We start from the raw sequence: 23,621 nt of genomic DNA, 5'->3' as shown, positions 1-23,621 counted from the left end.
TCAATCGCAGAAAGGGTTCATGTGGTTTACCGTGTGTAAGCATGACTGGCCAACCTGAAGAGAAGCACAGTTGATGTAGATTTAAAAAGAGACCTTGTTTCAGTGCTTCCATCTCTCAAGAGGAATTTGAGAACACCACGACAAGCAGAAAATCCCACATTTTTAAATCAGAGTAACACATTTTAAATACTACGTTATTTGAATCTATGACCTTGATGATCTATAAGGAAACAGGAAAAACCAAATAAAAAAAGAGCTTACATTTAAGTTACTATGGCCAGTCTGCTGAGTATTACACTGATGCGCAACAAGTTTTGGTCTATTTTTAATTAATTTTTAATCAATATCAACATTATTCATCCTACAGTGAAAAAGAATCCAGCCAAAGACCCTGCCTCCAAGAGTACGTAGCTCACAGCGGCACAGAGCAGGGATCACCCACTGCTCCCCCAGCAACCAGGATGATGGAAGCTTGCGAGCATGGAAGCAATCAGTTAAGCTTCACATAGGAACTACAACACGAGAAACAAGGATGCTGGCACAGCAATTTGGAACAGGGATTAGTACAAAAAGACCTATGGTAGGTAGAAATAGCGCTGCAATAGTTAGAAGTGCCTGGCAGCTCCACAGTCTTGAAGATGAGAACCACACAGCATCCTTGGGAGAACTGGAAGACATTTGTTCAGCTGAACATAACCCAGGACCGCCTATTAATGTGTTACTAGAAAAAACACTGTAGTATCTAAGCAATTGTCCAACAAAACCCAAGATTCCAAACCTCACGCTGCTACTTAAAAAAAAAAGACATTTAACCTATATTAAAAGACTACTCAAAGTTAAGAGTTGCCTGCACTCTCATGAACAAGAGAATCAACAGTGTCAAAAGCTGCCCTAACAAAACAAAATCTTGATTACATAAGCATCATCCCAATATCACGATCAATATTAAAAACAACACGAAAGTATACAGATGGCAAACAGCCTGAATTCAGTGTGGAGAAAGAGAGATCCAGGTTATGACTACAAGCCAGAGTGAAACGGTAAACAAACCCTAATTTGCACAGCAATAGAATACATAAAAAGAAAACTTGCATTTATTAAAATTCTATTATACTAATTTAGATGTGATACACAGTTTGTAACGAGCCAATAAACAAACAGCATATAATGATTAATTTCCAGTCGTCCAGAATTTTATCCCATTACATACAAAACTACCTTGACTAGCAGTCTTTTTCCTGGACATAAATGTGTGTTAGTGATTTCTAGTATGAGCCACTGTTCTGAAATATTCCTATCTGAATCTCCACAACCCACGAACTTCTGAGATTAAGTATACAAATACTGAGTAAGCAAGGTATTACCTCTGATTTTTCCTATCTGGCAGATACCACAAAAACACCCTCAAAAATCAAAAAATTACAGCTGACAACATACTACATTTGCTGCACAGCAAAATGAGCCAGTAACAGCCCACTCTTGGTTTTCTCCGCAAAACTATTTAGAAGCTGGAACTGAACTTTTGCTGCTTAAATCCTGGACAAAGAGAAATTTACACAAACCTGAGTTTCTTTTTTCTTTTTTTTTTTTTCCTTAAAATTCAGTAATCTGCTAAGGTTTTTTCAATAATTTGTTATTTAATAATATAATGCCTTCTAGCTTTGAGTTACCCCTGCAGGAAATGTTTGCAGGAAACTATGTATGTATTTTCTAAAGCAGTTCGTTTGTTTTAAAATACCATCACATGGTCTAAATGAAACAATACGACTGAGAAGTATAAATTAAGGAATACCTGAATCTTGCTCCCTCTGTCTCCTTTTCCAGTTCCAGTACATACTGGTACCCACAGACTGTCAATGCTATACCTTCCCAATTATTGTCCTTATGTCCTTCAGTCCTTATGAAAAAATGCATTTTAGTAAACAAGCTTTTTAGCTTTTAGTAAACAAGCTAAAAAGCACCTTTATTACAAAACAACAAAACCAGAAAAATAAAACCTGTTTGCTAACATCATGTATCTGTTTCTCTGCTGTAGAGAAAAAGGTCTTGAAGCCTGTTTGTGTCTTCTTAAAGTACTCCAACCCAAGAATCAGTAAATGTAGCTGTTGCCTCTGCCATGGTTTCCTAACTGTTAACGCAGGACAGGAAAGCTGCCAGGACAAGGGTACGGTGTCCCTCTGTGCCCAACTCAGCACAACTGGCAGCTCTCCCAAAAGGGACCATCCTGCACGCTCTCTCTCCCTCTCCTCTCTCCCAGCAGGGGCTCTGGCCCTGACTTGGGCTGGACCGAACACCCCTGCAGCACTGTGGTGAGTCAGGACAGCTCGCTGAGCCACGGGACGAAGATGAACCCTCAGGTTAGTTTTCCATCACATGAAGAAGCTGCACTGACTCACTAAGTGGCCAAATTCAACACAAGGGAAGAGAGGGGAGGGAAGAGGAGAGGAGGGCTAACATCAGCCCTTTGAGAGCGGTCTTCAATGTAAACAGAAGAGATGCAACATGAAATGTTCTCCCAAGCGCTGTGCCCCCAGCAGCCCGACAGTTACACGGCACAGCCAGAAACACAGCCAGCACAAACCATCCTACACCACTACCTGCATTACTCCAGAGCACTTAATACAGCACGTCCCCAAGTCCTCACACAGCACATTCACTCCAAAATATTACTTAAAAATAAACAAGTGTTCTTCACAATCATATCCAGTAAACAACATACACAGTTACAGGCCTCCACGTCTGTGCTACACCAGCATAAACTCAGCATTCGAAACAGAAAGGCCCCCAGGCACGGTTTCCTCCACAGTGCTGTGAAACATGTCTGATATAAAGCACAGCCTTGCACAGATTATTCTGTTTAATACCACAAAGAGGCAATTTAACATGTAAGCATAAAGGTAAAAAAAAGACACTTAGTATTTTAAAGCTAAGGTGCCACATAGTCGAAGCATCTTTTTGGTAAGAATTTGGATGTATTTTAGAAAATTTGAAATGTTTAACCAAATGTAGTATGGAATGGCACAGAGAGAGTATACTTAAGTCAGTCACTCACACAGCACATACGATTGAAAAACATAAGCCAAAGAATTAAAAAAAAAAAATCAAGACAAAATTGTGTGAAACATGTAACTACTACAAACACACATAGTGCAAAAAAAAAAAAAGGTGAGATTTAAATAGCTAACCTGACTGGTTAGGGGAGTGGCTCACCAAGTCCCGAATGGGAGGCATGCCTACAAAAAAAAAAAAAAAAAAGGCAAGAAAAGTACAGAAGTGTTACTTAAGTAAACTAGCCCTTTGAGAACAGTCCCCAAACCACTCATTACTTTTAAACCATTTATTAGCACCCCTTTTTCAGGAAAGGTTTCCCTTAAGGGCCATCTCTCAATCTTACTGACCATGCTAGCGACAAGCAAGTTCTGAATTGCCTCACTCACAGAGCTGAGCCCGCCACAGGGAAGAGGTACGCTGATGGTAAATCCACCTTTCTACATGTAGCATTTAGATTTAATTATTAGCAATTTCACTGCTTTTACTAAATATTTCCACTACCAGTTAGGTTTTATAGATTTGGCATTTAATTAACCAATTTAACATGTCCTTAATTTTAAAAGTTTGATTTATATAAAAAGAGGAAGAATTTATAGTCATTGAAACCAAAACTAGTTAATTTTTGACTGTACTAACTTAGAATTTCAGAGGTCAGCCCTGAAACTTAAGCAAGTTCATATAACTTCTTTGAACAGCATGCTTTCTCCACCTGAAAGTCATTATTTCGCTGCATGATTTAGCAAACAGAAATAACTAAGTACGGTCCAACTCTTGATTTAACCTAAGTGCATGCATAACAAACTTTCATTTACCACTCTTTCATAGCTTCTTCCTCCTAAGTGTCCTATAGGCGGCATATGAAATCAAAGTTATGTTTCAAATTCACAAATTTTACAGTTGGAGACCGTAACTGTCACATTTAAGGCAATATTTCCTAAATTAAGTCAACCGCCAGCACTGCTAGCTGCAAATCCCAACCGCTCACTTCTTCCCTGACTCCTACAATAACCAAGAAAAAGCCCTTAAGTTACAGAAGAATCTTTTCTTTCCAAAGGCTCCGGCTGTAACATAATTTTGCAGCTCTGCTGCAAGATGCACAAGGATAAAGCGAGACCCACTCAAGTCAAAGGAGGAATCCAAGTAACTGGACTAACGCCAGGAGCCTGATGGTGCTCTCCTGTTTTGTTCTGTCCCACAGTTGTAAGCAATTACTGCTGGCAAACATTTTAGTTCATTATATAAATCATTTCATTGTGGAATAACCACCTGGCTATTCTAATGTGTTACAAAGTACAGAGGCAAACAAACACACCAAGGCAGCACTCAAGACCTTCCTTTCATGTGAAATTTACACATGGGGAAAATTTCAGTAAAGCAAACAACGGAATTGGGTATGAAAACCGTTCTGATAAAGAGCTACTTATGTTGATTTCTTAAAATAACCATCGTGGTACAAGACTGTATCTGTTTCACAAGTACTACGTGGCATGAGCTTCACTTATGTGTCTTTATTAAAAAGATACGCCAGATGTCCTAAAACCAGCAGAAAAACCACAGGACTATCCCTTCTTAAGCTTTACTTCTAAACAAAGCAGGTTAATTTTAAAAAGATATGATCGTCCACACAAAACACAAAGATTTATTTTTTTTGTTTTTACCATTGATATAATTAAAAACTTACTGTGGCCAGGGCAGCTAAAGGAAAAACTGCAAATTTATCAGTACTTGTGTTCCCTGGCTTTTACAAAGCACCTACCAAACAGTTATAACCACAGCTGGAAGTGGGGAGAGATGCTACTCCAGGGTCTGTCAGGGAATGACAGATAAAACAACTGGAGCCATTACCGATTCCAGCAATTCTGATTTCAACATTTCAAGCTACAGTTTTTATTTTAGCCCTAAAATACAGATTGATCCCAATATCCATTAAATAATGTTTAATAAAAAGAACTTAATCTTCAAAGATATTCCGTTAAAGTATAAAATGTTAACCCAAAAGGCCTGTATATGGATATTCTTTCAACAGGAAGGGATCTACAGATATGTCAAATTTCATGAGATTTTTAATTTCAGAGGTAACAACAAGGAGAGTACCTAGAAGTTGCCGTTGGAGGCTCAAAGAGGAACTAGGGAGAGTGAGTGAGTAAGACTGAGACAGGCAAGTGACAGTAGTACTTCCTTTCAGATACAAAGGTCTCAAAAGACATTAAGTCACTCTTGCATGCTGCTGGACTATGGCCACATCCACATTACCTCACAGGCACTTCATTAGACAAGATTTTGAAAATATTAAAAAAATCCAGCACTGAAAAATTATTTTCTTTTACATTATCACCTTACCTACATTTCTCAAAGAACATGACAAAACATCCAAACCAGACATTATTCCTGGTTGTCCTAGAGGAAAGAGATCTTTCAAGCATATAGATACACGGCACCAAGAAACGAGACCCTGGCCTCCCAACCCCACTTGTCGGTTCTGACCCATCCACCCTGCACACACGGGGACACCCCGAGCACAGCACACAGTTAACAAAGACCTGACAGTACAGTGACTGACAGGATGCTACAGACAATACAAACATTTTCTTAAGATGGGAAAGTGATTGGCCAACCTTTCTCTCCCCTAAAGGCTCTCAGAACCTTTTAGTTACCAGCTGGATGTGTAGACATATTATTCCAATAATTAACATGTTATTCAAACCGCAGAACTACTCCCAGTAAAGCAGTGGCCTCAGACACTAAGTACAGGGTTGTGGCAGCACCACACAGGGACACGCTGCCATCTCCCAGCCTAAAGGTTGTCCAGCCGCACCAGCACAAAAATCAAGCAAAACTGAGCAAAACTGGGAAGAATGCAATACACAAATGGGAACCCAACTAATCGAACATCGGGCTGGTGTTCACAAGAAGTGAAATGAAGGACAGTATACTCAAAAAACCCTCTGGATACAATTAGGAGGTTTAATAGGTTATATAAAGAGTAATATATCTTAGAGTAGTTTACATGTGAGTTTTTATTTAAATCACTGCTTGCTACCACACAATGTGACCAGTAGAGGATAATGCTGGAGAAAAAGTTTCATCTTAGAAGCAAGCAAGTATATGAAAGGTTACTTTAAACCTGACTATAGACAGGAACTAAATTATACAGGTGAAGTAAAAAAAAAAAAAAAAAATTATCTGCTTAAATATCACTTCTTGGAATAGTAAAGAGTTCTATTAGTACATTACAAAAATAATACTGGAAAGTAATAAACATTCTTCAAGGGGCACGTGGATAAACTGCTTCCAATGCTTTGATTGTTTACTTTCATTTTAAATACTGCTTCTTCAAGATTCAGTAATCAGAACAGCTCAAAATTTAACTCAAACTTGAAATATCAAGGCTATTTTCCAGAAATCTTTTTTGTAACTGAAGAGGCTAGGAGTCACATCCTTTGTAGTGTACAAAACACTAATTTTGAGAAACACTGGGAATTCAGTAAAGTTTCAGAAGAAACTATCTGTGGGATAGTGCACATCACTGCTATGTGCACGTAAAAAAATAAATACAAGTATAAAAATAAGAAAGTATTTGTCCAACATATGAAGTGTTAGCATGCATTAATACCAAATCCCTTTGAAAATCTACATCCCTACAAGGAAAGTTACTTGTTTCCAGCCAAAACCAGACTGCCCTTATTGGCCCGAAAAAATTTGCTGAACTGCATGCTAGTACATTCACTGAATGGCAAATTATGCACATGTAACAGGTAAGTTTACTACTCTTAAAAGGGTATTTGAAGAGAATGCATAACAAGCCAAAATAATAAAGGATAACTATACTTTAGTACTAATAGTAATAAAGGTAAAAGTTGATCCATTTTGTAAGACAACCTAGCTTCAGGTAGATGAACAAAGAAAAACTCTGACCTAACAACAAAAAGCAATTCTGATATTCTAAACAAGTTGTACCCTATCTATATCATTAGATAGGAAGGAGGGAAAAAAAAAAAAACCAAAACAAAAAAAGGCTTGAGATGCTGTTCAGAACACTCTGGGAACTGTCTGACTCTTCCTTGTGAGATCTGTGCATCAAAACTGGATGCAAAAAAGATGCTTTGTACATGATCATGCTTGGATCAATTATTAGGATAAGGACTGGAAATTCAGAACATAGCAGTGGTCATATTGGCTTCAACATCTGTTCAGAAACAGACATGTCTATTGTACACCGCTGGCAACAATGAGCAACTAAGATGTCTTAAGTTTCAGCATGAAACTTGCACAAAGATGGCTGAAACCATCCTGTAACATTAAGCTATGACACAGGAAAATATCTCATCATGCTACAGCTTACATTTAAAGGTCAAATAATATTAGCTCAAATATTTCACTGATAACTGAATTTAAACTATTCAATTTTAGTTAAAGGAAAACAAGGTACCTCCCCCTCACCTGGCTGTTTTTTGCTGCTGTTCGGCACTTCTCCGTTGGTCACTGGCTGTTTATTTGTGACAGTGCTGCCTCCTGACTGGCCGTTTAATACTTTAGGAGTAGATCCCAGGTTTGCAGCTATAACTGGTAACTGCTGACCTCGTTTCAGAAGCTGTTTCTGTTCCTGGTGTCGAAATCGCGGTGGTACTTCACGAGGAGGGTATCGAGGCAAGGTCTGCTGCTGCTGACTGTTGGCTGTGGCCCGCTTGGCATTATTATTAGTGCTGGTTACTGTGGAAGTGCCGTTAGAGGTGACAGGCTGAGGCTGGCTTACACTTGTCTTTGTTTGTTCTGGCACTACCCCCACCCCCAAAAAAAAGAAAGTTGGACAAAGTTATTCATAAGAACAGCAACTTAAAAAATTGAAGACTAAGTCAATATTCTTAGATGTGCTTATATACTATGTAATGGCAGCATTTTCTTCTGATTCAAGTTGTAACTCATTCCCCATTAAAAGCTCAATTATCCCATAATCACATAGCTTTAATAGCACAGATCTGGAAGCAGAAATACGTCTTGCTATCACTCCTAACAAAGTTATCTCAGTTAAAGTGTGCTACTTACTAACAAGCTTTCTATAGCTTTTTCTGACAAATCAGTGCTATGTCAGTTTATTTTGGCATTTAAACTTTATTTAAAAAGTATTAAGTACTAAAAAGAAAAAATCTTACTCCAATGGGAAACTTAAGTGTTAATTATAGAAAAATGTTATGGTCTTGCACAAAAAGAACAAGAGGCGAACAAGACATACAAAACACATTGTTAAGACTTGCCTGCTTTATCAACCCTAACATCCAAAGGGAAATACATTAATATCCTTAAGCCAATCTGTTGCCAGCAGGAAAAGCTAATAGCACAGGTAGCTCCCATACACAGCTTGGCAGGGATGTGCTGCCATTGATAAAATGCCAAATGTGCAACTGCAACTCCAAATTATCTTTCAGTCTTGACAGCACAGCCACTTCAAGGCAAGATGAAGGTCAAACAATTTGCAGAGGTCAACTGTGAGTGAACACGCCAGACTCAGACGCTGAATAAAGGGAAATCCACAACATCCTCAACTTAACACCTCCACCCAACCAGCACAAAAGCAAAGGCAGTAAGTATGGGGGTGTTCAGGTGTAGGAAACTGGTTAGTAAACCACGCTCAATGCATAGGAAGGAATACTGTGAGCTACTGGATGCATGCGTTGTCATGCTACTGCCAGTCATCCCAAGCACTGTAACAGGTATGCTGTACTTCCAATCCCTTACATGATGGATATGCTAATGTACTTTTCAAATTTCTTGGATGAGATATCCATAAAACATGTTTACATGTACCGTGCAACTTTCCGAGATACCCCAAGACTCAATCATGACCTCCCTCAGCACTGACCTGCCTACGTGGTCAAGTCACCATCTCTACTCAGAGCTCCACAAAACGAAAGTGGCAGTTTTAGAAGTTACTGAAAGAAAAATAGTTTAATCTGTGCGGCATTCCTGCTGCTAAGAGCAAGGGCACGGCTCGGTAATGAAACTCCTCTGGTGACAAACATTTGAAGAGGTTCCTACTAGCTACAGGTCACTCCTCCAGCAGCACAACCCTTTCTGGGGCTGTACAGCCAACAGAGGGGAAAAGTGACCCGGGTTAAAGTCATCCCCACATTTTTTTCCATTGAGATGCTATGAGGAAAGAGTTCAGGACGCAGCTCCATCGGCACCTCTAAGGTGGTGGCAGGCTACGGAAGAAGACCGACCCTGCATGCTAGGGAAGAGGGAAACTGAGGCAGGTACTACTGCTCAGGACCAGCAAGGGCTCTCACTCTGCACTGCTGGGTGAGGAGGCACCCAGTGACAAATCAGCTTTCAGTTACTGTAAGGCTGTATTTATCTTCAAGAATAGTTTTGTACGCTGGCAGCATCTAAACATACATGACTTGTGGCTTAAGAGCAGCATCCTAAACCATTTCCCTGGCGTGTTCCATTGAACAATTTCCTGGCATGTCAGCAGCAGCAATATCATTACTACATGACTGAAAATGTAGTTTTCTGGGTTGGTTTTTTGTTTGTTTGTTTAAATTGTTTGGTTTTGTTTAAAGACCATTTTATCACTCGTTTTCAGGAACAGATACATGTAATACAACATAAAAAATAAATGAAAACAAGCTCCTTAAACTTTTGTTTCAAGATTCAGTTTGAATACTGTCAATGTTACTTATGTCTTTTTTTTTTTTTTTAATTTCTACTATAAGCCACAGTTACATATTTTGAAAAACACAAACATGAAGGCCTTTAGAATAAAACATCACCTAAGAATCAGCAGCTGAGTTATGTTTTAATGGAATATTATATTTAGGCTACTTATGAAAAGTAGAAAAGAAAGATTTTGGGGACCTTCTTGTTTCACAGGTGGCCAGATACAGGCCTTTGGCAGAAGTCTCAAGGGGAGAGGAGGAGTACCCAGCTTCAGCTGCTCACCAACGTGCTCACTCCACAGCCCCACCATCTCCCCTGCCCAGACACAGCCGTGACCCAGCTCTCTCTATTTCACAGGTGACTGGAGAAGGACAGAATTAAGGAGAGGAATGGCCAAGACATAAGTCAATTTAATGTACAGAGCATGGGGAATAGAAGATATTTGAAAGCTATTAGATAAATTGGCAAGTTGATAAAAATCACCAACACCATATCAGATTCCATCAATTTGTTACCTATATTAAAAAATAGGTAACTCGGATCAGATTCCTTGCACAATGTTTTGATGCACATAATGTGACAACAGATTATGATCAAAACTGAATTTCACATATACAAAGAAGTCTTAAACAAATCTATTTCCTTATTCAATTTCAAATTTCCTGGTTTAAAAATAATTAAAATAACTGAAAATGACTAAGCCTTTGGGGGGGACTAGTTTAGCAAATAGCTAAGAATTTGTCAACAATTTAGTGCATAAGCATTTAGCACATTTCTGTGGCCTAGGTACTGCAACAAGCTTTTAAATTAAAAAAAAAAAAAAAATTCTTCACATACCACAATCTGTATAACTACTGCCCAAATCTTAACTTTTCGATCGCTCAATATGCTTTCTGCTGCAACTGATTCACGCTAATTATTCTTTACAGTTTAAAGCGTAGTTCAACCTACACCTGAGGTGTGCTGACAGTGATACGCAGAAAACCACTTTTTGCAGCCAGTATATCATTATCAAGCCAACAAAGCAGTCATACAGTAATGGCACCACTTAGGGACACATACATCCTTCAGCCTTCTGCACATTGTATTTTTTTTTTTTATTGTCAGCTTAAGTGGAAAGTACACCTTGCTTGAAGAGACTTTGTAATCCAACATGCAACACCACCTAACATGGTCAATTGAAGACATTCTGTTTTCCTACGCTACTACTGCCATTCATATACAATTGCTCCTCTCAGATAAAGTAAAATAATTTCTATATGACACTCCACGAGATGTCCAGAATTGCAGTAGCATGTTTAGGGCAGTACTGCAACGCAGCAACATTAATACTTTACTCTCCTAATTAAAGCTACTTTAAGAGAAAGTGCATATTATTACCTGCAAGTTATCGAATCACTTTCAACTGTAAGAGAGTGCAACTAATAAACAAGGTACTTTCTGCCAAGCCAGCCCCTAAGCTACGACATGAACAAGACTTCACAAACAGTTTAAGAAAATTATATTTCTCATATATTCTATACATTAATTTCCTTGGCAAACATGGTAATTCTTTCTACTATGATCAGCAAACTAAACAGAAATCTTAGCAGATAATATGGTTGTACTAAAGAATATCCAGAGTTTATATTCGTATGTTCATTTCAAACTGAAATTAATGAGAAGTGCAACAGAACTCCCTTGCCTTCGCTTCCCTAAGTACCACAGAGTAAGTTTTAAGCTATACAATTTATCCCATCCAACATTTTCTGGTCCACAACTTCTCAGAAGACTAAATAATACATTAATATTCCAATATGGTTACTATAAATTCCAACACCCCTTAATCATTATCTTAATATTTTAATTTGTTATAAACAAGTTGCTTGTTTAATAAAAGTTTGTTCTGCACACCAGTATTTTATTTTGAATCATATTAAGGCAGAAAGATAATATTAACAGACTTACAGTCTAGCACAGTTAATTTACTTGACTAATAACAGCAAGTTTACAGAAATGAATATTAAAAATGACAGATTTTCATAAAGAACAAACCTGCTGAGAACCCAGAAAACAGGGGATGGTGAAGTTACAGTTTACAGAGAGATTCCAAAGAAAGACGCTTCCAACTTGTGTTGCTTTCCCACTCTGCAGATTTCATTAGAAAATGGAGGAGAAGCATGGTGTCATTTTACTGCTCCAGGAGTGCTGCCTGCCAACTCCTCCTGGAGTAGGGGCCCAGTGACTTAAACTCCCCCTCCAATAAAAAAAAAAATGGCAGCTGTTTGAATAACTTTAATGCAGATGGAAAAGTTTCTCACTCGCACAAAATCAGCGTACAAAGATCAAATCGTCTACTAAACCACACAAAGAACAGCACCAAGCTGTCATTTAAATGTTTCTTCTTGCTGCTGCTGAAGCTGACCTCTTAAAAATGTATTGTAATGCTCTCTCCCTGCCTGTCATGCCCCAAAGAGTTGTCAGTGCTGGAATGCTGAAGGGCAAACAGAGGAAGTCTGGCTTTCAAGCTGACACACGTAAGATGTAGTGCTAGAATTTTCGTTGTGGAAAAATGGCCGCAGCTGTAAGCTCAGCTAGCTGATCTGGAAAATATCTAACTGTTTGCCAATTCATTAACCCCTGAAGATCCGCACAAAGGTAAGTTGTATGCCATTCCTACGGGTAGTTTTAACAGAAAGCATTTCTTACTCTGGTCATTTTTTCTATTCGCTTTCAAGATTTAAAAGCTAACATAACAGTTTTTCCAATCAGGAAAAGCATAGTTAGGCAAGTGAAAAAAAAAAAAAAAAGACGACAAAAAACAGAAGAGTTAGTGTATTCGGGCAATTTTGCTTCACAGAGAAGAAAATGAATAAGAAGTTTCCAAGGTGGGAAATATGAGTCAAAGATTTCAATTCCACACCCAGCTATTTTTAAAAGCACTTTCCGTTTCAGTGGTTGATTCAAAGTTTATTCTGCTCTGCAATAAAAGTAGTACTTTATGCCTCTGCCTTCTACAAAGCAGGGGAATTCAGAACTGAAGACTGACAGATGTTTTCAGCTCTAGCTTGTACTGTTTCGCAAAGCACAAAAGCATTCAGAACAACTAACCACAACGCGGGCATCAACATAAACATTACTGTTCAAATTTTATAAATTACTTCACTAGGGTATTACGTACATACATTAAAGTACGTGCAAAAAGATATTTCATCTCCTAATGAAATCTCATTCTGCAGAAGTACCCCATGATTACTGAAGCGAGCATATACAACAAAACTCAAACATTCTTCTGAAATAGCATTTACTTTAGTGCTTGGCTTATCATTAGCTACTCGTGGCCACAGTGCGGTTTGCAGAGTCCTGTTTTAGGAGAAATTCAGGGTAAATGGATTGATTTGTCTGTCTTTAATAGTACTGACATTAAACACAGCAAAAATACGTATTTTGCCAAGCTAGAAGGAATACCGCAACAATTGACAATTCTACAGTGTTCTCAACAAATAAGGACCTCCAAACGATACTTATTTTTGCCTAAAATACCTGGTACAAGAGCACTTGGAGGGCACTTGTCTATGTATGAATTTGTTATGCTAGCTGCTGCACAAATAGAGAAACCTTCCACTTAGCAACTAAATAATACATTCATCTCTAACTCCTATGAACTGCCTCTTCCCTCTTTTAATAAAACCAGATGTATAAAACTAGACAGGTTAGAATATTTGAAATCCACAGGAATGACATACATGCATTTTTAATAACAATACTACAGTATTAAAATGCTACTTGTACCAGAAACATTTATATTAGCATCATCTTCATTACTTCCATTCCCAATCCTGAACAGGGAAAAAAAAGAAAATCAGCTTCAAAGGTAGTCTTATAATTTTACATGAACACCAGTAGCTACTTCAGCTTGTACAACAACAATTTCTACCTTAGCTAAACCAACATTTTGGAGCCATCCAAACTATGCTTAAACCCAAGAAATAACCTCCCTACCCACCCCCACCACTTAACCAGCTACTTTTCTGAAAGAACATAACTCTGAATTATTTAGAGATCCTATACTCTTGTATTTTATCTTCAGCTCATGCACAGAATAAATTATTTAAGACATTAACGTGATGGAAACTTGGAAACTAATGAAACATTAATTTGCATCCTGAATACAAGTAGGCAAAACTGTTGAAACAATGAAAGAGCTACGTCCAACATAAGCAACGAATTTTGTTCCTATAGAAACTGTTGCAAAAAGTTGCGTATCTGAATCCCATAATGTCTGTACTTCTTCAGGACTGCCAGCTTGCATTTCTTTGACAACTCTAAATTCCTGCTAAACTTCCTGAAATACACTTTTAATAATAATATAATATTAAAGTTGGAACTTAGTACTTCCATCAGTAAACATTAGGCCTCCAAGGAGAAAAGGGGCGGGGGGGGGGGGGGGGGGGGGAAGGAGATAATATTTACTCTGTCCTTCAAAAGAAAGGCCTTTTCTTTCAATTTGAAGATTACCATCAGGTAGCCTACTGAGCAGAATTACTGCCCTCCTGTCTTCATGCTATTTTTAGCCATTTGCTTTTGCAGCCTCGTCCCTGATGTGACGCATGGATGCCAGTGCAGCATAAGTACATAGGTCAAATGTTCATTCAAAATGGACGTTATTATTTACAGCAGAGTATTTTATAATTTTCCTTCTTCACTATCTTTTCAGATATATTTTATTACTTCAGAATAAAACCACTTTCACAATTCTTTAGAAGCCTTATGGCAGAAACAAACACAAGAAAACAAACACTTAGCCTGTACTTCAAATTCAATTCCATGCACTGCTTGAAAAAGGGTGCTTTAAAAAACAAGCAAGAAATATTTATTAATTATAATACTCTTCCAGCACTTCTATTAAGTACTCAGTTCTGCACCTAAAGATAAATATAGAATTCCCAACCGATTTCAGTGACCAGAGTCAGGTTGGAAGGGCCAGGACCTACAGGCAGGTCAATGAAACCCACAGGATGGTTCCACACGTAAGCTTCCATCACTGCCATGGGCTGCAGGAACAGCGCGCTAACGCTCCTGCAGCCACCGTGCTCTGCCAGCTCCCTCTGCCTCAAGCGATCAATACTCCATAACCAAAACATCAGCTGCCTCAAAGCATCACGTGGAAGAACTCCCTAAGACAGAGAACCCAGGCTGCCCTCCTTCCCTCCGCAAGGCATTGTCACACACTGAAAACCTATTAGTCCTACTTAATAGTTTTCTTTTTTTTTCTTTTAAATACACACATGAAAGTACACATTGCACTTAAATAAACTAGACATAAACCTGTCTCCTGATACCTGGTAATTGGTACTGCAGTCCTCGGCAGGAGAATTGGCGCATTTTTTATGTGGAGAACGTGCCTCCTCCATTTCAACCACATGCGAACTAGGATGCTTCTTCAAACACACACCTCAGTAACAGACACTTTCATTTGTTTCTTTGCCTCTTCTCAAGCACAGCATGTCCTCTACCATTTTACTACCTTCATGCCAGAACAGCACTTCAAACACTTTTTGATTTTTCCAACAATAATTGCATCTCCACTAAGCGGGGCTTCTGAGCTCCTGTTTCTACCACCGCTCAAGTAAGTATTAAATTAAACCCAATGTTCCCAGAAAACAGGGATTCAGCAAGCACTCCACATGATCACTTATGCAATTATTATCCACTTCCCAACTAACAGGTTATGAGCTAGAATTAAAAAGAAAGTGTAAAGAATCTTTTTTTCCCCTTTATAGAAGCCGGTTGGAATGGAGATCTGTATAAAAACCACAAACATTCAGAATAACTGCAGTGTTCCCAGCCTGCCACTGAACATCGAAATTACAGCTTTCAGATACTCTCATCTTGATCATTTTGTCAGGATGAACTCTCCACATGCAATAGTCAAAACTAGATGTATCAATTACTTGTCTATCAAGCATTCCCAACCCCAGCTGCACTTAGAATATTTGGAAATTAAGTTTCAAACAGATCCATTACATGGATCTATATATATATGGTCATACTTTAAGTGTTAAGAGTGTTTGTGCACTTTTCAAACAAAGCAAAAAAGGGGAAGGAAAAAAGCAAATATGGAAAAGGACTCAGGATATTAAGTATACACCTGGTGCTGTATAAGTAATTAAGAATGGAAAATAGGAAGAACAGAAGACTTCAATCCCTGGAATAAACCCTTAGCCATTACTCTTCTAGTCTTTTGTGGTCACTGAAAAAGTGCAACTGAAGTCTCAAGGATACCATCTTTTAGTTTGAGAAGAGCTTTTTGATTCAACATATTTAAAATGCAGAAATAATATACAGAATAGAAAAAACTCTAAAGTAACTTACCTTTGATTTTTTGTTCAATGGCCTAGAACAAGAAAAAAGAAGTGTCAGTGATTTGTGCAGATAAGAGAAAACCCACATGTGCACATGCCACTTCATAAAGCAACATTAGCTTTTGACTTTCCTCTTTTAAAATGTTTTAAAGTTATTTAATTATCTACTTCTGAAGTGCCTCTCTAACCAACCCATGCCTATTATTCCTTATGCCTAGAAAGCTGTTTAAATGTTATAGAAGACAAAATTAATTTGAAAGATAACTACATGAAACAGACTGAATTAAACTTGCAAATTAAGATGTTTGAAGTGAGTCAAAAACTGTGCCTGGAAGCAAGGAACCTCCACCACTTTTATTGCAGAATACAGCAGGGGAAGAAGGGAGGGACCTAGAAGTTTAAAGGAAGTAAGAAAGTAAATGCAAAAGCTTTAAGTCTTTCATTTCCAAGATTCAACTGGTTACACCTGTGATGTGGCCAAGATGAGAGATCTATTGGAATAAATTTTATCATAGAATAAAAATGGGGAGAGAAACATTTCTTGTATTGAAGTGCACCTTAATTGTGAGGTTTTAACTATAAAACATAGTGAAACTGACTTCATAAGGGACCTCTCAAAAGCACAAATCATAGTTCTTCCTATCTGAAACTAGAGTTTTCTTAATTATCACTTTTAAAATGCACTATCACCAAAGTAAAATGAGATTTAATTTGATATGGTCACTTTGGTAGCTGTATACAACTCATTTTAATTATGATATTGCATATATTCATAGTATGCAATAAATTTGCGCTAATACTCAAGCTATGATTGTCTATAATTAAAACCTTGAGGAGAGAGAAAAAAGAGCACGCATACGAATGCAAGAAAAACTTACTGATTCACTGATTTGCTGTAAGACTTGGTTAGATTCGGACATTAGCACTGTTAGGGCTGACTACTGAAACTTTACTAATGACTCTTCAGTGCCATATCCTCACTTCTCTTAAAGAAATCAAGAGTACATTAACAGGAAAACCCTCTTTTTCAACTTCTTAAGCTGCTAAAGGGAAAGATACATACAAAAATTTGTTATACTGTTCAACAGTTCAAAATGTAGCCTCTTGCTCCCAAGAAACCTTGAGCATAAGCTTTTCATTTTTTTTTTATTTATGCTCTTGGAGATTGCTAAAAATAGCTAAAGACTGCAAAATCTCTTCTGAAGCAAATCCACTCTACTAACAGTAATGCATCAGCCCCTGGAATTAAGAAAGCAAAAATAAAGCCAATGGCTGCTTACATGACTGTATCAAAAAACCCACACCATGTTCATTTTCAGTTTTGCCTATCTTACCCTTATTACCCTGACTCCTCCAATACCACTGCCCCTCCTTCTCACCTTCCGAAAGGCAACTGCTGTACCTAAGGCCACTACATAACGCCACAACTTTTTATTATGCTCTTTGTTCAACAAATCTGGTTAAAAAAATTATTTTGAAGACTTGGGAAGTTTTGCGTGCATGTCAAACTCCAGGGTACTGTATGCACGGCAGCTTGCTTGGAACCAAGTGTTCACAACATATTTTTATACGATCATAAAAAGGTAAATGGAACGCAACAGTCTATGTCCCATGAAAGATGCTCAGCATCAGGATGCAAGCACTACTCAACTTAGAGAAGGTATGTTCTGTTAAGTGTCATACCTCTGTGATTGCTGCTGTTCTCCTACTACTCCTTTTAGTTCCAATTATTAAAAAACTACAGTATATATAAAACCCAAGCATTACCTTTTCTTTCCACAGTATGATTACATGATGCCTCTTCAGTTCTTGCCATGCCTATGCACGTGTTTGGAGCTTACTCTGAGAGCTTGTAATCTCACCCCCCCCTCCTCAATTGTGACTTGAGTGAAAAATCCATTCATTAGCTTGGCACTTGACCCATGAACAGGAAAATGAGACAACTTAGAATTTTTCAAAATTTTTTTGCTGTTTCTGACTCTCCACAGCACCCAAAAGAGATCAGTGAAGGAAAAAGGGTCATAGGATAAAGCTACTGACTGCTTTTTATACTAAGGTGCTATTCTTTAAAAGGAAAAAAAAATTGAACATATTTCAGCTAGGGACTTCCAAAATATATCAGTACTTGATGCATGGTTAAATGCTTTAAAGTTTTTGCTGGAGAGCCTATGGCTGATAATACAAAACAGTACATTCTTAAGAGATCAAACAGAAAAAGTTCGCTTACAAAACAAAAAGAGCAATTTTGGTTAATCTGAAACTACTCACAAATATTAACAGAACAGAAAAAGGATTCTGCCTTCCTTGTGACCTACATTAACAAGTTTTCATTTTAATCTAGAATCAAGCCATGTATGTACCTTTTTTTTTTTTTTTTTAACAGCTAAGTTAACCGGCAGTTGTTTGTTACCGTGGTTTTTCAGAGGTATATTCTCTTTAATCTAGATCAAGTTTAAGCTCCTCCAGGAATGCACATGAGCATCCTTGTGGCATCCTACTTCTTTGTCCATAGAAGCTGCTTAAATTCCTGATATATGAAGTCCATGCACTCAACATTTTGTTACTTTGAGAACACAGCACATCAGTAAAGACCTGTGGCTTCTGAAGAACAGTCTATCAGGTGCTCCATAGCAGGAGAAAGCGTAAGCAAAACTTTCAATTTTAGGCAAAGATCTAGTCTCTTCACTTTCAAAAAAAAAAATATTTATGCTTTTATTTCTTCTACAAATTTCACTCTCAGACATGCCTTTCAAACTCACGAAAATACTAAATTTTGGAGGAGAAAGTCATTTATTTAAAAGATTCAAATTCTACAAGTAAACCAGCTCCGTTCCCATTACAACTTCTGATTAAAACAGAATTCCAAGAGGAAAATGAGTTATAAATTTACAATTGGGGTCCAAAAATTATTATGCATCTTTGCTGTCAGCTACTGAAAAGAACCTCTCATTCTGAAACATGAGCAAATACCTCTTCTAGGAGTATCCCTCCAGTACCATTTCATTTAGATTTGTTGCAAGATTAGGCATACCCAATTTTGTGCAGGTGCACAACGAACACCTTTATTAGGCCAACAAACAGGGAGAGCTGACTACTGACTTTTTGACTATATGATAAATATCTAGCAGTAGTCAATGGAATCAAAGAAAATCTGTTAAGCAGGTTCGCTTTGCCAGCACCAGTCAGCAAATACAAGCCTGAAATGGACAAGTTTTTTAAAACAGATTTACAAGCTCCTCTCAAGCTTAGGGTCAATATTTAGAATCAATGGCCATGATTAATATGTTGACAGGAAACAGCAATTCTGAAATGTTTACGAGCATTTCTGTGATGTTTTCATCCCAAAACACCTTTGCTGCCAATATTTTCATTTTTATCCACCTTCCCTAATGCAAGTTGTGTTATGACATGTACATTTCCATACTGAAGGATAAGAAGATATATTAAAGTAAGGATACAGCTGGAAGCCACTATCTTAAAAAAACAAAAAATTGGTAATCTTATTCTACTAATAAATGCACTAACACTGAGGAAGTTTTCAAACTTGAAACCGCTTCAACTGACCATCAGGAAAAAGAATGGCCATCTCAGAAGACTATTTAATCTCTGAAGAACTGTACACAAAGCCAATTAAGATGGTCAATATGTCAGTTACCACTAAGTAACTGACAGTACATTTAAAGCTTAAAACTTTAAATTAAAAAGAAAACACTGCTCAATAACAACAGCTAGAACAGTATTTACTAGTGATGAACCACAAGTAACCCACAAGCACGGGTTTTTATTTTTTAATGTTCAACATACCTTTTTTTGAGCAGCTTCCTTCTTCTTCTTGTCTTCTTTTCTCTTTTTCCTTTCTTCCATCAACTGTTCTTCCTCTTCTTGCACTAAATCCCTGAACCACACAGTTTGTAATTAACTCTCCCAAAATACAATCTGTACACACTTAGATTCATTTTAGAACAATTATTTCACAGTGACCCAAAAGGACCTGGGGAATTTTACTTCTAATTGGATAATATTTCTATAGGGACTATGTACTTTCACTGCAAATCACAAGTGACAAAACTTTAAGAGCAGATGCAGTGTCAAGCTACATGGAAGATTTTCTTTTTTCCAAAACTTACAATGAAGGCGTAGACATTAATTTGACTCAAAAGCCAGCACAAATTCAGATGTTATTTAATCTCTGCCTGCTATTGTGAATTCCTATGACTGAGCTCTCACACATCCCATTTCCCCACTGTCACACGCCATCAGCTCTGACCCAGCATGCAGTTTGACTACACTCAGCACAAATCAAGCAACGTGTTCCTCCCCAGCCACGCACACCCTTTTGCACCAACACCGGTGCCTAGACAGCTGTGCAGGAATTTGCATCAGCTCACTGATCTTAAACACTACCTCTGCCAAGAAACAAACGATATATACACATCTTCCTGCCTGAGCAGCGAGCTAATTCAACTGGCTGTGTATCTGTATGACATAAAGGACACATGAACTAGCAGGAACATGAACTGAAGAGCATGGTCAGACCAGAGCTTTCAATAGCAGAGCAATTTTAGAGCACATTGAACGGGTGACAGAACTGTAACTTGACAAACATGAAAACAAAACCTGTTACATTAATTTAAATTCACTTAATACAAAGTTTTACATGCTAAAACAGAAGGCCTCAGCACTTTACAGCAACACCACTTTCCGGATTACACTACATTCTCTTTTAAAAACAGAGTTCATCAAAGGCCAGAGAAAAGGGAGAACACAGAGAGCAGAAAAAGCAGAAAGAAAAAGACATGCAAGCACACTTGCAAGCTATCAGAGTCTGTGGGAACTAATACCTGATACAAATTTAATGATAACAAAAATAAACTTTTCTTTAAGGCCGTGCTTGGACAGATGAGAGTGAGAACAAACTCCACACAAACACAAGTGACAGAAAAGACTGTGGTAACAGGCAGACAAAAAAGCATTTGGGCTAATCGTGCAAAAAGCTCGTGACAACATGGAATGTGCAACTGAAGATCAGTTAGTTGTTTCATACACGAGAATAAAAACAATTGCCCACAGAAAGACGGATTCTGAAGTTTAGAAAGCAAAAATAAAGCTGAATATAAAAACAAAACAGTGGCAGCAGTTTGCTTTTGTTAGAACACTGTAAGACAGAGCCTACTAATATTCAGTTACTTCGAAGTTTGAGATTCGGAGAATAAAGCATTTTTGTGTACTAGAAAGCCTACTTGCAAGACTCTTCTTTGCCTTTTCAGGGTCAGGAATGTTTCTAACTTCAAAAGCTTGGAAGCTTTTGGCCCACAAGCCCTGACCACATAGTCAGGTGGACAAGACTAAAAAATAGGCTGAAAATGTTTTTCCAGATCAATTCCTGAAGGATATATCTAGGTTACAACACACATCCCTCTGATGTTCTGAATCTTAACATTAGCTCCACCTAACATCTACCCTCTCACTGGGCAAACCATGTCCTTCAGAGAAGTCCTAATTTCCGATACTTTGAATGGGATGTGGGAACAAACTCCACACATGTTGACTAAGTAAAGGAAAAAGACACCAAATTTACTCTTTGAATCACCTTCAGAGATTAGTATAAGTCCTCTCTTTTAAATTAACGTTTCATATGTAACTGGTATTCTCCCAAATCTGTCCACACTTTCTATCCGACAAGCTGCAGCTAAAGTAATAAGAGGTGCTGAGATTCAAAGCTGCTGTGGAGAGCTCTGGACAGTAAAACTGATCAGAGTCACGTAGGTTATTTACCATTGCAAAAGAAAAAGCCGAGAAACAACTGATGGAAGGGAATTTACACCCCTGTTTGTGACAAGCGTCTATATCCAAAATTCAGCTTTGAACGTAAAAAGCGCTGTTTTTACCTTTGCCATGCTTTTCACATACTAAGCAAGGCAGAACAGGAGAAGAGATTTTATTACACAATTACTTGAATGTATTAAAATCTCCTTTTAAAATGTTACCCTCATTCGATGACATGCAGTTGCACATACTCACAATATCAAACAAAAGACATCCTTGTTATACAAAACTTTGGGGGGGGGAAATGAACTAACAACGTCAATAAGGGCAGTCAATAAGTGGTTTACTTCTGCCTAGAAACACTGAGCTCCTTTTTAACCCCAAACTACATAAAAACACAAACCTCCAGTTTCAAATAAAATAATTATATATATGTATATTTCAGAAGCAATGCCAATTGAATACAGTAAAACACAAGATACTCCACAAGTATCAGAACTTCCATTACTTATTTAGATATATAAATAATCAGTTAATTCTACTTTCAGCACAGCTCAAGTCCGTTTCAAATTGAGTGCAGATATCCGTTGGTTTTGGGGGGTTTTTTTTGGAGGGGTTTTTTGTTTGTTTGTTTGGTGTTTTTTTTTTTTTTTTTAAATCCACATGTGACTTCCAGTTCCCAGTTGCCCAGTTCCACTGTGGCAAATTCATATAACTTCCTCACTTTTTAATTAGACAAAACAGAACACTTACAGCACCTGCCTCTCACTGTAGGTGGTACCAATGTAAGTAATACTAAACAGCAGCTCATCAGCTCTTCTCTTTATGGTAGCCAGCAGCTTATTCTATTTTGCATTCTGCATAATACTGCTGTTCTTCCGAAAGAGGCAAGTACCACATTATGCTGCCCATTTGAGTTCTACCTTTAAACTTTAAAACTGGTCTTCTGTCCTGTTGTGAGATTCTTCAGCAAGATGTTGAAAGTGGTTCTCCTCCCAGTAGGGACAATGCCGTAATAACAATACTTATATTTAAATTTCAAAGCTTGTGGCCACTTGGCTATTATTAATATTAGTTTCAAACAAAAAGCGATATGGTAGTACATTCATTGTGGAAGAAAAAAGCCTGCAATACTTTAAATATTTAAAGGACACAGAAACTTCTGAGACTATTAGCATTACCACATAAGACAAAAAAAAAAATCATATGACCGCATTTTGGGTAACTCAAGCATTTTTCTCAAATCTATTTTTATTACTATTAATACTGCTAGACAACAGCTATACTTTATCTAGATGGTAAATCAATTTGTCTGGAAGGAAGTTTCATATTCACAAAATTAACAAGTATTTCTTTACTTAATTACAAATATCTTTTCTTATTTCTCTCTGTAAACAGAAAACCTTTGGAGCATGGCTACATGTATCTGTATAGCAACTAATATAAACAGAAATCAGTTTTCATCCCTACTTGCCGAGATCTTTGTTCTTGCTGCAAATCTGATTTCATCCTCTACTTGTTTCTTTTCCCAGTGCTCCCTTCTATTGGAATAACACTGATTTATTGTATATCCAACCTTCGGCTGGGGCTGCACGGCTAGAAGGCGCGTCCCCTGGGTGGTGGATAGGGGATCCCTCTCCGGACAGTGCACCAGATAAAATTGAAGAAGGTGCCGCGAACCAACGCAGCCTAAGGGAAGGCCACCCTGACAGAAAAACCACTGGCCCTCCAAGTCATAGGGGTTGGGCAGGAGGCCAACTACATCCTCCCGGAAAAAAAAAAAAAAAGTTGCAGAAACGACAA

At 37.9% G+C, this 23,621-nt stretch overlaps 1 protein-coding gene across 4 annotated transcripts in view; it reads right to left on the bottom strand.

Annotated features, from left to right (window-relative positions):
• The window catches only part of TNRC6A (trinucleotide repeat containing adaptor 6A), a 54,798-nt gene that overhangs the window by 20,581 nt on the left and 10,596 nt on the right, over positions 1–23,621 (bottom strand). For 3 of the 4 annotated variants that reach the window (XM_082314676.1, XM_082314675.1, XM_082314674.1), the window contains 4 exons: positions 19,857–19,947; positions 16,063–16,084; positions 7,492–7,827; positions 3,186–3,233 (listed from right to left, as the gene is read on the bottom strand). In XM_082314676.1, coding sequence (XP_082170802.1) covers positions 3,186–3,233; positions 7,492–7,827; positions 16,063–16,084; positions 19,857–19,947 — 497 coding nt within the window. The remainder of the gene's footprint in view (positions 1–3,185; positions 3,234–7,491; positions 7,828–16,062; positions 16,085–19,856; positions 19,948–23,621) is intronic. The other variant, XM_082314677.1, reaches the window with a different exon arrangement.

This window comes from Platalea leucorodia (genome assembly GCF_965183815.1).
Source record: "Platalea leucorodia genome assembly, chromosome: 5".
NCBI classification, from domain to species: Eukaryota; Metazoa; Chordata; class Aves; order Pelecaniformes; family Threskiornithidae; genus Platalea; species Platalea leucorodia.
The sequence above is the reverse complement of the archived record's forward strand: the minus strand, read 5'-3'. Positions and strand labels throughout refer to the sequence as shown.